This window comes from Pongo pygmaeus, chromosome 2, assembly GCF_028885625.2.
Source record: "Pongo pygmaeus isolate AG05252 chromosome 2, NHGRI_mPonPyg2-v2.0_pri, whole genome shotgun sequence".
NCBI classification, from domain to species: domain Eukaryota; kingdom Metazoa; phylum Chordata; class Mammalia; order Primates; family Hominidae; genus Pongo; species Pongo pygmaeus.
This window is the reverse complement of record NC_085930.1, coordinates 59,669,890-59,683,772: the sequence shown is the minus strand read 5'-3', so window position 1 is coordinate 59,683,772 and position 13,883 is coordinate 59,669,890. Positions and strand designations below refer to the sequence as shown.

At 64.8% G+C, this 13,883-nt stretch overlaps 1 protein-coding gene across 2 annotated transcripts in view; it reads right to left on the bottom strand.

Moving 5' to 3' along the window:
* The window catches only part of PLXNA1 (plexin A1), a 54,590-nt gene extending 40,996 nt beyond the window's left edge, over positions 1-13,594 (bottom strand). The window contains exons 1-3 of one of the 2 annotated variants that reach the window (XM_063661703.1): positions 13,557-13,594; positions 6,499-7,774; positions 4,721-4,903 (exon numbers count right to left, since the gene is read on the bottom strand). In XM_063661703.1, coding sequence (XP_063517773.1) covers positions 4,721-4,903; positions 6,499-7,752 — 1,437 coding nt within the window. In that variant the 5' untranslated portion in view covers positions 7,753-7,774; positions 13,557-13,594. Of the gene's footprint in view, positions 1-4,720; positions 4,904-6,498; positions 7,775-12,992; positions 13,222-13,556 lie in introns of those variants that run through there. The other variant, XM_054481486.2, reaches the window with a different exon arrangement.
* Between the last annotated feature and the right edge of the window lie 289 nt (positions 13,595-13,883).

Below are 13,883 nucleotides of genomic sequence, written 5' to 3'. Positions count from 1 at the left end.
AGCAGGTGCCGAGCTGTCTGCAGAGAGGAAGATGGCCGGGCAGAGGACACCTCCAATGCTGCGCAGGGCTCCAGAGGCTTCGATCCAGCTCCAGGCCCCACAGGCCACCATTCCCGAAGCTCAGGGATGGCAACTAATTCCACATGCCTCCTAAGCACTTCAGAGACCCAGCTGCTGCAGGTCCCGCCACTGGGAACCCCCAGGAGTGCTGAAGAGTGGTGTGGACCAGGCAAGCTGCAGGAGATGCTGCAGCATGAGTCCTGAGGGCCCATGAGCACAGGGACAGGGGCCAGCCAGGCCAGGACGCACACAGGGAACTGCAGCTGCAGCTTCTGTGCAGGGACCGCCACAGGGAGATGTGCGATGGCTCATCAGGGGCCAGATCCAGAAGGAACTTCAAGCCCCAAGCCTCCCTGGGGTATGCCCAGATGCACCCAACATCCAGGGAAGGAAACCAAGGCCCCAGAGGATGGGGCTTCACTAGGGCCATGCCCCAGAGCCCAGGTGGGTGGCTTCCCTGAGCTATTCGAGGCCACAGTGCAGGTCCCTGGGCCACAAACTGGTGGCCAAAGGGATGCTTGAGTTGGTCCTGTTATACTCTCTTAAAACGTGGATTTAATAACCAAGCGATCTCACACAAAATACAGGTTTCCAGAATCTTGAAGAACCGGGTGCTCAGGCAGTCAGGCCTACTATTCCCAGAACGGGCAGGCTGGGCCTCAGCCAGGGGCTGGCTCCTTTTGCCCCGCAGCAGCAGCAGGACCAGAGCAGGGCTGGCCTCGGGTGCCCGTCAGCCGGCCCACAGGGCAAGGCTCTCCCCAGCTTCCTCTGTAGGGGGACGGCACCCACTCTGCAGGAGGCCGGGGCCTGTGCTCTCCCCTCGCATTGGGGTACTTGGGCTGATGCTACAGGACCCAAAACAGGGGCTGCTCCTGTAAGCTCCTGACACGGCCCGGGGTCCCCAGAGGCCACGGGAGGAGCTGGTAGCAGGGCCCAGGAAGTTCGCTGAGAGAGGCACCCCAGGGGGAGAGGCTGCCTCTGTGGGGGTGGGGCAGGTGCCAGGCAGGGCTCTGGTGAAAGGAGGGGGGACAGGGGCACCCCCAGTCAGACTCATAGCCGAAGTTGACAGGTCTTAAATTAATCAGCTACAATTTTACACAACAACAGTTTGACAGGCACTGGCCTGGGGCCAGCCAAGTCCCTGGAGCTACCCAGACACTTTTTAAAGCCCGGAAAGGACCGGCCTGGGAAAGACGGGGAATGGTCAGCCTGGTAGGCCTGCCCCTGGGTCAAGAGTGGGCTGGGGGTCCCCAGGGCCCAGCTCCAGCAGACCAAGTGGAGAAGGCAGGAGGCGGGGCCCTGTGCTCTGAGAGCACAGCCAGGCCAGCTGCCTCAGGGGAGGAGGAGCTCTGTGTGAACAGGCAGGAGGAAGCCCCAGGGCCCGGCCCCTCCCAAGGCCCTGAGAGCAAGAGGGAGGCAGGGCAGCCCGGGGGCCGGGCTCAGCATGGCCCTCCTTACCCTGGCGCTGGACCCTGGACCACAGCCAGCCCCACACATAGGCTGGGTCAGCATGACAAGGAGAGACGAGGAGAAGTGAAGTTCTGCTGCCCCCAGGCCCCGCCAAGTAGAGGCCTGTGTGGCCAGCGGGGAGCAAGCATCCTTCACAGTGGAGCAAGGCCAGAGGCCTCGCACTGGAGCCTGCAGGACATAACAGAGCCAAGGCAAGCAGAGTAGGACTCGAACCCAGGCCCCAGAACAAGTGAGGGTAGACCTCCTCCTCCTGGCCCCTCACCCCAAACCCAGGGCACCCTCTGCCCATGTGGCCTGTGGTGGGAAGTTAGGCTTTGAAGGCCCCACGGTAACTAGGGAACAAGGGAGGCAGAGCAGATGGAACAGGCACCCACCCCAAAATGCACCCACAGCAGCAGGACCCCCAGCCAGGTCTGAGGGCAGGAGCTAGCCAGACAGCCAGGGTCTTGGACTGTAACACAGGTGGGAGTGGGTGGCGAGGGGCTCCTCAGAGAGGGGGTCACTGAGGAAGGGGCCTAGCTCTCAAGGTTAGCAGAGAACTCTGCCCAGCCTCCTCCAAGGAACCGCAGAAAGGGAGGGAAGAGCCAGCAGCCCTGAGCACCTGCCTTGAGCACTCAGTTTCCCCACTTGTCAAACAGATGACAGGCTGCTATGAGGCCTCTGTAGGGTGCTGGCACACGGTCAGCACTCATCGCACACCCCAGGCCACACGAGCATGCCAGGTCTGCATGGTACGAGGAGACACTAAGGCTCAGAGAGGCTGGACGGCTTGCTCAGAGCCACACAGTGGGCGGGAGAGGGCTGGGACCCACGCTGACATGCAGCCATTTGCAGACATTGAGGTTCAAAAACCCTGCACAGGACATGCCCAGCTGCTGGACAGTTTGAGAGCAGATGGATTTGGGTGAAAGAGCATAGGTGGCAGGTTCTTCACCAACATGACCATGTCTGCATCCAGGGGGACAAAGCAGAGGTGTGCCTTGCCTGGGGGGGCCTCCGAACAAAACTCAGACCCAAGTCCCCGACTGCAGACTCTGCCAGGCCAGCAACTACTGGGCACAGCTGACCCCAGATGCTCCCAAAGGGTGCCATCCACTCACACGTGGCCCACGGCACCCAGCCCAGACTTGTTTAGGGGTGGAGGGAGGCAGTACCCAGGATGGGTGCTGGGAGGCAGGTGTGGGCACCTAGAGCCTCTGAGGAGAACTTGGGGCTCTGAGGGGTGGGGGCCCGGCCAGGGTCACCAGGCAGGAACTAGCCATGTCAGGCCATGAGGACACAGCCTCCACCTTCCCAGCTGCACTCTCCAGCAGCTGCCCACAAAGCCAGGCTCAAGGAGGCGCCTGGCCCAGGGAGCAGAGGACAGGCTCCACCCCTGCCTGCCTCCCTGAGAATGGCCCTCCTTGGGACTAGGGGTGGGAAGGGGAAAATTGGGGGAAGGAGTGGGGGCAGGAAGAAGGGAAAGAGTTGGTAGAATCTCAACCCAGAAGCAGCCTCTTCCCATAGATGGGCCCAAGCCCAACTCTGCAGTTCCATGTTCTGTACCTCAGTTTCCCTCTGTGGGAATGGGGTGAGGAGGCAGGGGAGACAGGCCAACTGGCACCCAGAGGAACAGCTGTGTCCTGCTGCTCCCTCAGCAAAGTTCCGACCCAAACGGTGCCCCTGGGGCACAAGAGAGTGAGTGCCGGGCAGCAGGAACAGGGTAGGGCTAGAGGAACCTGGTCACTGGCTGGGTAACAGGTTCTGGGGCGTCCTACAAAATGTCTCTAAGCTGCTGCACTGAGCTTCCACACAAGCACGGCCCTCTGTCTGGCAAAACCCACTCCAACACCCACCCCATGCGCTCGAGAGCCCTGTGTGCCTCCCAGCGTGAGGATAGGGAGTGCAGGCTGAGAGGACGGGAGGGGCCTCACACCAGAGCCACAGGGCGGTACCCCACATGGGGGCCAAGAGGGAAGTCACAGCAGAGGACCAACTCAGGGGTCACAGAACTTCCTCCATCAGCTTCAGCCTCATAGCCACTATGAGAAGAACCAGCAGGACCCCAGGGCACCCCCACCCTGGGGGGCCTACCATCAGCAGCTGGGCCCCCACTGGCCCCAAGACCACCAGCACGCCCCGCCCCCAGCCCAGAGCCTGAACATCTGGCTTATTTCACAGAGGGAAGCTGAGGCTGCAGGGGATCCCCTCCCAGAGATCACAGAGCCAGGGAGGGGCAGGACTCCCCACCATTCCCAGCGCAACTACCATGGCAGAGATGGGAGGCCCCCTTCCTAACACTGGGCACGGGGCTGAGAGTTGCAAGCCCTGGTCAGCCCCTGACCCAGCCCCACTCGCGGGCACACGTGGGCTCAGGGGAGCTGCATTGGCACCAGCCTCTGGTGCCTGTTATGCTCCCCAGGGCCCACCACTGCCCACTGGGCCTCTGGGGTGTCCAAGTATCCCCACCCTTCAGTGTCTCCGGGAGCTTCCTCCACACCAGGCCAGCCTGGTACCCACCCCAGCCCAGACAGCTCCCCTCCACCCACACCCTCCAGGAAGCTCTGCACTGCCTCTGTCCAGCCCACTGTTCTGGGGAAGGAAAGGAGAACCCTGAAGACCAGACGTACATCCCTGCAGCACCTAGCCCTCACCCTGCCACCGTGGGGCCAGCCCAGGGCTGTGTGCTGGAGTTCCTCAAGCACCAGCCAAAGACAGGCAGGGGCACTACCCTTGCCCTGCCCTTGGCCCAGTAGAGGGGCTGGGGAGAGGCAGGGCCAAGGCCTCTGGCCAGGCAGAGTGCTGAGGCAGCAGACACTGGATCTCCTGGCTGGGGAGCAGGGCCCAGAGGGGAGGGGGCCGCGCAGGCCTGCCCTCACCACCCTCACACAGCAGCCTCCCCAGGAGGTCGAGTGCCCTTGGAGAGCCGGCCCCCACCTCAGCATCCCTGGGCCCCTGCACAGACTCCTGCGTGATCTCAAAGTGTCCGTGCTTAGTGGGCCTGGGGCCAGTCATGGGCAGAGGCACAGAGGGGAGTGGGGGGCCCTTCAAGGTCACTGGACCCAGTGTAGGGCAACATTCCCCCTGCCCCCCGTACGCCAGATCTAGCCTCCCACAGCATATAGCAGCACTGGGCCCGCCACCCGGGACGGCCTCAAGCCTTTGTTCCTGCCCCAAGCCCCCTCCTCACCCCACCCCACCCAGGCCTGACCTTGCGAATGCGGCCACTTCGCGTGCCGGCGAATACTACAGTGCGGCCCCGATAGTCATAGGCAGCCACGGCGGTCAGGCCATCATCCTTGTCCACGAACAGAGGTGTCCCCTCAATGGTGACTGTGCCCCCCAGGGGCTGGTTGAAGTCCTGCCCGCAGAAGTCGTCGTCGATCTGCAGGGGCTGTGGGAAGGGGCAGGGTGAGAGCCACTCCCCGGGCGCCTTCTCCCAGAGGACTGGGCCTCCCTGGGCAGAGCTGGGAGTGCAGTTGTCTTTCTAGAGAGGCTGGGGGTAGCCCCCAGAGGAGATGTGCAGACAGAGAGGGTTTAAGACAGGAGGGAGCAGGTCACACCTGAAAGGCAGAGGGCGGGCTCCCAGCTAAGAGCACGAGAAAGCAATCAATAGCTTGAGGTTCCGGAGCAGCTGGGGGCCAGTGTGGAGGGGGCGCTGCTCCACCGCCAGGCCTAAGGAGACGGCAGGGCAGGCAGGGAAGGGGTGTGGGGAGAAGTGGGGCAGATGGTCCTCATCTGCAGCGGGTTCATCGGCGGGGGCCAGGCTGCTCAGGAGGAAGGAGCAGGGGAGGCTGGGCCAGGGCTAGGCCACATGGAATGAACAGGTGGGAGGGGGCAGTGGGGACTGTCCCCAGGGAGGAAAGAGCAGGCCCCAGCCTTGGGGCAGGGCACAAAGAGACAGTGTGGTGGGGCTTCACCCAGGCTCTGCCCCTCCAAGCCTCAGTGTCTCCATCTGTATGGTGCAGAGAAAACACGTTCCTTGAAAACCCAAGGGGAGGGTGGACAACCATATCTGCCAAGCACACGTGGGCCCTGCCTCATACAGGCAGTGAGCGTGAGACGGAAGGGCTGAGGGGCCCTTGCAGTCCCACTCTGCCCTGAGGACAAAACCAGCATCACCCTCAGGTCAGACATGGGAGACTACAGCCAGAGAGGGCCAGGCCTTCCCCTGCGATGGCCAGCGACCCCCAGCAGCAAGCCCAGAAGGCCTGGCCTCAGGGGTCCCAGGTCTGGGCGAGTCCCAGCCCCTTCACTTTCCACCCTAAGCAAGGCCCGTGCCCTCTGAGCCTGCCCAGGAGTGTGAACAAGACACTCCCCGAAAGGCAGCAAGATAGAGGCCCAGCCCCAGCTGTGCCTTGGGATAGGTGCTGGGGGCTGTGGCTCCCTGCAGTCAGGGTCACCTTCTCTGCAAGTTATGAACTGTGGCCTGCACCAGGGCACCATCAGCTCCCACTGCTGGGCAAAGGCAGAGGCCTAGCGGGCAGGTGCCACCAGTGTCATGTGGGGGACACAAGCGCTCCATGGAAATGGTGTCTGGGCTCACCTGATAGGCTCTGGCCCCAGCCTCTCACTCGCTGTGTGACCCGGGGCAAGTTACCCCACCTTTCTGATCCTGTCACCTCATTTGTAGGATGGGGACAAGATGGAGCAGGCAAGCACCAGGTGTAGGACCAGGCATGTGGCTGGCACTCTGTCCAGTGTCCCACAGGGGCTGTGGACTACGCCAGCAGGGCCTCGTCACCCCATCTTCTGAGGCACCAGACCGTGTCATGGCTGGGAGCAGCCTTTGGGACTAGCACCCTGGGTCCAAACCCACTCTCTGGGGGATGGAAAAGGGCAGCCCCACCTAGCTGAGCCTTGGGGATGGCCAAGCCAAAGGCCAGGCCAGGCACGCAGCAGGCACCACTGGGCGTGCATCTGACACCGATGCTGTCGTTCCTGGAGGGAATGGGGCCACAAGAGGAGGGGCGCCCCTGCTGCACTCACCGAGTTGATGCAGCCCAGCTCCTTGTTGAGCAGCCACGGAAGGGAGAGCTTGCCCTCACCGCGGTAGCAGGACTGGATGCGCTCCTTAATCTTCTCCTTGATGGCCCTGAGCGTGAACAGGCACAGTGCTGACTCCTTGGGCGGCTTCACGCGGTTCTTCTGGCCCTGGGCAAACACGGTGAACAGCACGTCCTCGTCCTCGGCCAGGCCCAGCTGGCGGGCCAGGGCACGGCCAGGCCGGCTCAGGTAGGCATCCTGCACCAGGCGGTACTCCACACCCGCCTGCTCGCAGCCAATGGGGAACTCGACGTACGAGTAGAACTTGGGGTCGTCCACACAGAGCCGCACAATCTTGGACGTGAAGAAGTGCTCGCCGGCGGCATCGGGCGAGGTCAGCTGTGTGTCCAGCTGCAGCGTGAGGTAGTAGACAAACTGCTCGCTGCGGAAGCTGTACACATAGTAGATGTCAAAGGCCGGGAACTTGGACAGCGTGTCAGAAGGGATCTTGAGCTGTGATGACACAAACTCATCCTGGTACACGAAGCCGAACATGTCGGCATCCTCCTCGTTGGCCATGAGCCGACGGCTGGACAGTGTGGGGAAGTACTCGGACTTGCCATCGATGGGTGTGCCCACGAAGAGCTTGGCCTGGCCCTGGCCCGGTGGCCCGGCAATGAGCACGCCCGCCATGCTGCCTGCCTCCCGCACGCTGGACAGGTAGTGCTCCTTACGGTGGTGTGGCTCGCCCAGTTTGAAGAGATCGTCCAGCCGCAGGAACTGGCAGATGCCCTGGGAGGCGCTGCCACAGGCCAGCAAGCGGTTAGCGGCATAGTCCAGCAGCAGCAGCTTGTTGACGTTGTCAGTACTGCCCAGTCCGTGGGGGCAGGACTGCACGCTGGGCGGCGGGTAGCACTTCTCGTTGTCCTCCACGGGGCCCGTGACATGGGCCCGCAGCAGTGTCAGGTTCCCCGACAGCTTATAGATGCGGTTCACCGCGCCCACATACACCTCGCCTGTCTGCTCATGCACCACCAAGTGGGTGAGGCCCCAGTCGCTGGCCGAGAAGGTGCGGAAGGGGGGCTGCGAACCCCCGCCTGCCCCGGGCAAGCCTGCCTCAGCCCACATGCCTGGCAGCGGCAGCAGCAGCAGCAACAGCAGCAGCAGCAGCAGGAGCACCTGCAGGCTCCGCGGTGGCAGCGGCATGGCAGGCTGGGGCCTTGGGCCTCGGCGCTCTGGTCCTGCTGGGGCGAGCATCACGGTGCCGGGAGCTTCAGCCCTGGGGAAGGGGCAGAAGAGGGCATGTGAATGCAGGCATGTCCCATCCCATGATATCATGATCTCCCAGTGTGAGCCCTTCCAGTGCTGGGCGTGCCCACTGCACCTCCAGGAGGCAGGACCTGACCCACCAGGAGGAGCCAGGGGCAAACCGGGCACCTCCCTGGCCTGAGGCCCTATAAGCTGTGGGGTGCACCAGGTATCCCTAGGACACCTGGCAAGAGGTCACTCCATTGGCACCTGTGCCCTGCCATCACTGGCGGAGGCCAGGAACAGGAAGGCAGGGGACAAGGGCCTGAGGTGTGGAATGGGACCCCAGCTGACACCAACAGCTGACACCGACCTGGAGAGCAGCCTTCACCCAGAGCCTCCCTATGCACTGGGGAGCAGGACCCTCTCCACAGCTCTGTACTCCCAGGGTGGGCACCAGCTCCCTGTCTGAGGCTGGTGGGGACATACTCCACTACCGTCCCCTACAGAAGCTTGACATAGATAGGCTATAGTGCTCACTCCCACCTCCATAGCCCTGCCTCTCCCCAGAACACGCCCTGACAGCCCACAGCACAGGCACCACGGAGGACATGGAGGCCCAGGCCACATAGGCAGCAGTTCTCACTGTGGATAGGTGGCAGCCTGGGCTGCTCTCCGTGGGACCCCAAGCCCCATGCTGGATAAACCTTGAGACCTGCAGTCCAGAAGCCAGGCAATGCGTCCCACCCACATCCCCACCCAGCCAATGGGTGCCCCGCCACACTACCCCTTCCCAGGCTCCCTGGCCCACCCAGCCCTGACTCTCAACACTCTATCCAAGCTGTCACTCCTGCTCCCAGCCTCACACCCAACTCCAAGGGAAGAGGAACTCCTCCACAGGGAAGGCTGGCAGGTGCTCCCTGCACTCCACCCCTCCACAGTGACCCCTTCCCAGCCTCAGCACCCCATACCCACCTAGACCTGTGCGGCCCCCTCCCACCTTGCTCCACATCGGGCCCTCACTTCCTGGTCACACTCACTACCAAGGTCCATTGACTCCACCCCAAACTCCACAAAATGCCCACCCCTCCTTCCTGGATTGCCAGGGTACTCGGCTCCCTCCACCCACAACCACCTACAGCCAGGTCCCTATGCAGAGGCTAAGGCCACTCTTCTGACCTGCACACGAGGTCAGTGCTGCCCAGATCCTGGTGGGAGTCCCCATATCCTGTCCTGGCCTCCACTGCCTCTGGAAAAGTCTCACCACCCCCTGCCTAGCAACTGGCAGCCAAGCACTGGGCTAAATCTAGACCCTGTTACTCTGTAGGCAGATGACTCTGATGGGGACACTCCCTTTTCCTAGCCTCAGTTTCCCCGTTTGCAAAAGGGGCATGAAAGCTCTTTTCTCATGGATGAAAGAGGAAAGGGCACACCTGCTCACAAGGCATAGTCAGCAGTGCCACCCCCTTGGTGTCAGTAGGGCCTGCTGCTCTGGATGTGCCTGATGTGCTGGGGCCTCTCACCCACTCCTGGCTGGAGCCAGCCACAGCAAGGCTGAGTCCTGAGTCCTGAGTTCAAGCCTCAGCCAGCCAGTTTGCACACACCATCCCAGACACCCCTTGTATGGTCTGGCCCCATTTTACAGATGGGGAAGCTGAGGCCTGAAGATGGATGCCTTCTCCAAGTCTACCGGGGAGCTGGGCACAGTCCCATCAGCCTCTGTGCCTGGTGCCCACATGCGGTGTGGGGCTGCCTGCCCCTCCCCCAGGCCTCTGGGCCCCTGTCTCCACTCCCCGCCCTGCTCAGTCACCCTGTTCTCATCTGCAGCACAGGACTCGTGAAGGGTCTCTGTTACTTATTGCTCCCATTCTCCCGGCCAGAATGGCTGCCCTGTGAGAGCAGGGCCTGGCTCTGGGTGGTTACCACTGCATCCCCAAGCCAAGCCAGGGACCCAGGAAGACTCAATAAATCCCCATGAGTGAGCGAATGAATGAAGGGTATGCAGAGGGCCAGCCAGGCCTGGGTGCGGCAGCCCCCCATGCTTCCTCACTCCTGCTTCACTCCCCACACACTCCCTGCCCAGTGTGTGCACAGCACACACCCACTGCTCAGGTGGGGAAATTGAGGCTCTCAGAAGCAAAGAACTTTGGCTGGAATCCCAGAGCAGGAACTGCAGGGTGCTCCTAGCAGGCTGCCAGCTGCCTTTGCCGGACAGCGCCCCAAGAACAGCAGGGGAGGAGTCCCCACTCCCGCCCCCGCCTCAGAGCTCAAGGAAGACCCGGGAGCCAGAGAACAGGCTCCTCACAGTGGCAGTGGGGCTGCGGCTGGGAGCTGAGCACATGTGAACTCCAAAGAAAACATGAATCACTCACCGTTTATCAGTTCAAAGCAGGCCTGCAATTACCAGGGGCTGGGCTCTCCCCTCCTCTGGGATAATTATACACGTCTTAATGCAATTATGGGCCCTACTTTTTATATTCAACAGGAGGGACCAGGCTAAGAAGCCACCATCCAAACTCCAGCCTGGCCCTGGGCCCACCGCCCCAAACTCCACCCTCACCCCACTGCCCCAACAAAGGCTGCTGGGAAGGGACTTGCCTGGGGTCACAGGGTTGCCGGCCAAGAAAGGGGGAGCCCCGAGGCTAGGGCTGGGTCCCTCACGCCCAGCATCTAATAAAGGCCAGTGACAATGCTTGGGCCACTTCTTCCACCTTAGGGGTATAAGACTTGGGGCTCAGACTCAAGGTCACCCAACTAGTCCCAGCAGGGCAGGGCCCAAATTTCGAGCTTCCAGAGACTGGGCCGGCCAGCCAGCCTGCAGGGCTCAACTCTCATAGGCCGGGTCTGCCCAGCAAAAAATGCATTCATTCCAAAGCTGGGCCCAGGTGCCAGGGTGCCAGGGGGCCACGCCGGGGCTAGGAGGGGAGCATGGGCAGATGCTGCACTCTACCGAGGAGCAGAGCTGGCCACTGTGGCTGGGGAAAGGCCTCAAGGGAGGACCAGGTAGCCTGGGAGCTGGTGCAGGAGGGTGGGCATTCATGGTGGGGGTGGGGGGCAGAATAGGAGGAGCAAAGGCCTGGGGTGGGAAACATTGGCTGTGCAGAGAGGGCAGTAAGAACGGCTGTGGCTCTCCGGCATGGCCAGAGCTGTTCTAGGCTGAGGCAGAGCCAGAGCCAGGGCAGAGGAGGCTAGACTGGCATTGGGATGCCGATGGGGCTAGCCAGGGAAAGAGAGGCATAGAGAAACCCGGCGGTCCGCGGGCAGGAGCCCCAGCCCAGGGGCTCCTCTCCTGGACAGGAGGGGATCGCCGCCTGGTGGAACGCCAAGCCAGCAGTGTCCCCTTCCCTTTCCTGGCCTGAGTGACACCACAGCTCCTTCTCACCCTGAGAAACAAAGACCCCCAAAGCCCTCCCCACAAGGGAGAGTCCAATCCCCCCAAGTCCTCCTGCGCCAGATCCTGCTATGGCTCAGGCAGGTTGGGATGTGGGGCTGCCATCATGCCCATTGGCTCACAACAGCAGCCGGGGGAAGAGAGCTGCTCCTGGCACTCCGCCTCCTCCACAACGGGGTTCATGGGAGGTGGTCCCAGTGGTCCTGCTCCCAACCAGTCCTAAGGGATCCGGATCTGACGGCCTTGGAGTCCTGCTCCTGAGAAAAAGTGCCCACCTTTGCAGGCCTTCCCCTGGGGCACCCGCTCCTCCTGGCCAGCTGCTCTAAGCTGCTCTGTGCACGGGGGCCTTCCTGGGGAATCAAAAAAGGCAGGCAACGACCTTGGGGGGCCAGGAGTCCAGCAAAGGACTGTCTGCTTTGTCCACAGGCACCTCATGTGTCCCCCACCCCCAGAGCACACACTGAGGCCACAAACCCAGGCCTCCGCCCATGCTGTCCTCTCTGCCCAAAACGCCCTTCCTGGGCCCCACCGGCACCCCCCAGGAATGGAAGCCTGGCCCTGCAGCAAATCACTGGTTCACATGCCTGCCTCTGGCAGGGGGCTGGGTGCTCCTCAAGAGCTGGGCAGCGTCTTGGTGCCCCTGGTGCAGCACCTGGCCTCTGCCGCACACCCCAAACCGCAGGAAGCGGAGGGGACCTGAGGCAAGCTCCTCAAGGGCCCGGGGAGCAGAGACTGCGCCCCATCCCTGCATCGACCCTCAAACCGGCTACGTGTGAAAGGAGGTGGGGCAGCACGGAGCAGCCCGAGCCACAGGAACCGCGCTGAGGGGACAGAAGCTCGACCACGTCCCCTCCCCCGCACACACACCCCTTTCTTTCAAGGGGCGTGGCCCCAGCACCCCACACAGGAGCCGGGGGCAGATCGCCGCCCGGGGCCGCCCCTCGGAGCCCCTCCCCTCCTTTCCAGGGCTGCACCTGGGACCTCACGCCGACTGAGGGGCCTCCCTGGAGTCCCCACTCCCCCTTCCCCTGGCAGCCCGGGATCGGCCCGCCGCCTCCAGCTTCGCGGCACACCAGGCCCGGGACTGTCCAGGAAGCAATCGGAAGCCTCCGGGGGAAGCCGCTGACCCCGGAGAGGCCCCGAGAGGGGGAGGCCGAGGAGGCCCGAGCGGGACGGCCTCCCGGGCGACACCCAGAGCCCACCTCCCCGCCACCCCGGGCCAGAGGGGGCGGTGGCAGTGGTGGTCCCGGGAAGCCGCTCCAACTTCCACCCCGCGCCCCAGGGCCGGCCGGGGGCTTAGCCTGCATGACCTCCTCCGACCCCCGCGGCCCTGCCGGGCGGCTCCGATCTCTACCCGGGCCTGGCCATCCCGTCCTCGCCCGCGGCCAGAGGTCTGAGCCGAGGTCCAGCGGCCGGGCCGGGCCTGGACACCGCAGGGGCCTCCCCGCGGGGCCGCCGCAAACTTTCTCCCCAGCCTCCGTGGAGGGGCAGCGCCCGCCCCCCGCCAACCCGGAGCTGCCGCGGGGCTCGGCGGGCCCGGCCGGGGGGCGGGGGAGGCCGCGGCGCTGGATCCCGGGCCGCGGTCCCAGCCCCGCCGCACGGGGGTGCGGTCTCTCCGCGTCGGTGCCGCGGCCGCGCCCGGACACACGCGGACGCCTGGGCCGGAGCCGCAGGGACACGCGGGCCGCGGACACGCGCGCCGCAGTCCCCGCGCACACCCCCTGCCTGCTGCCTCACGAGAGGGCCGCCGCCGGAGGACGCCCCGCGCCCACCCACGGGCCGCCCGGCCCGGGACCCCGGCCCGGCCCGGCCCCCGCCCACCGTCCCGCGCCGCGGGGAAAGTTGCGCCCCGACTCACCCGCCGCCCCGGGGCGCGCCCTGCCGCCGGCCATCGCCGCGCCCAGCCGCCCGCGCCGCCGCCGCCGCCCGCCCCGCCGCGGGGCCGCCGAAGCCGCGCAGGCCGCCCAGGCCGAGGCCGCCGCCGCGCCCGGGCTCCGCTGCGTGGCCGCGCCGCCGATGCCCAGCATGAATGGGGCGCCGAGCGCCGCGCGGCTGCGGACCGGCCTCGCTCTCGCCGCCCGCGGAGCCCCGCGCCGCGCGCATGCGCCGCCCAGAGCCCGGGGGCGGGGCGGGGGCGGGGCGGGGGCGGGGCCGGCGCCGGCGGCGGCCTCCAGAGGGCGCTCTGCCCCGCGCCGCGCGCCTGCAGGGGCCCACCGCGCGTCTTCAAAGGGCGATACGGCTGCCCGCCTCAACTCGCTGGGCGCCGGGGCCGCGCGGGCAGTTCCGGGAGCCCCCCGCTCTCGAGCGGGCTAGCCCGCGACCCCGGGAACAGCGCCTGGCTCAGTGTGCCCAGGCTAGGAGCATGGCCTCCTTTCACGGGAGGGGAAACTGAGGCTGAAGGAGGCAATCGCAGTTCCCAGACCTTGCGGGGCCGGGTGTTCCCAGCTCTCGGCCTCGCGCGTTCCGCTCTGTCAGATGGGCGGGCACCTGCGCGGGGAGCCCGGGCGCCCCCTGCAGGCCCCAGGCTGGTGGCGCATTCCCGGCTGGGGTCGCAGCCCAGGGAGAAAAGTCCCGCGGCAGAGGCGTGGCGAGACGCGAACTCCGGGTGTAGCGTGGGGCAGCGTGTCTGCACGGTGCGAGGTGTGGGGCTGCAGAGTCCAGGGTGACGGGCCGGAGCTGTCCAGGCAATACCCCCAGCCCGCATGGCAAGGCTGAGGGGCAGACACCCAGCACTCAGTTACTGTACTCA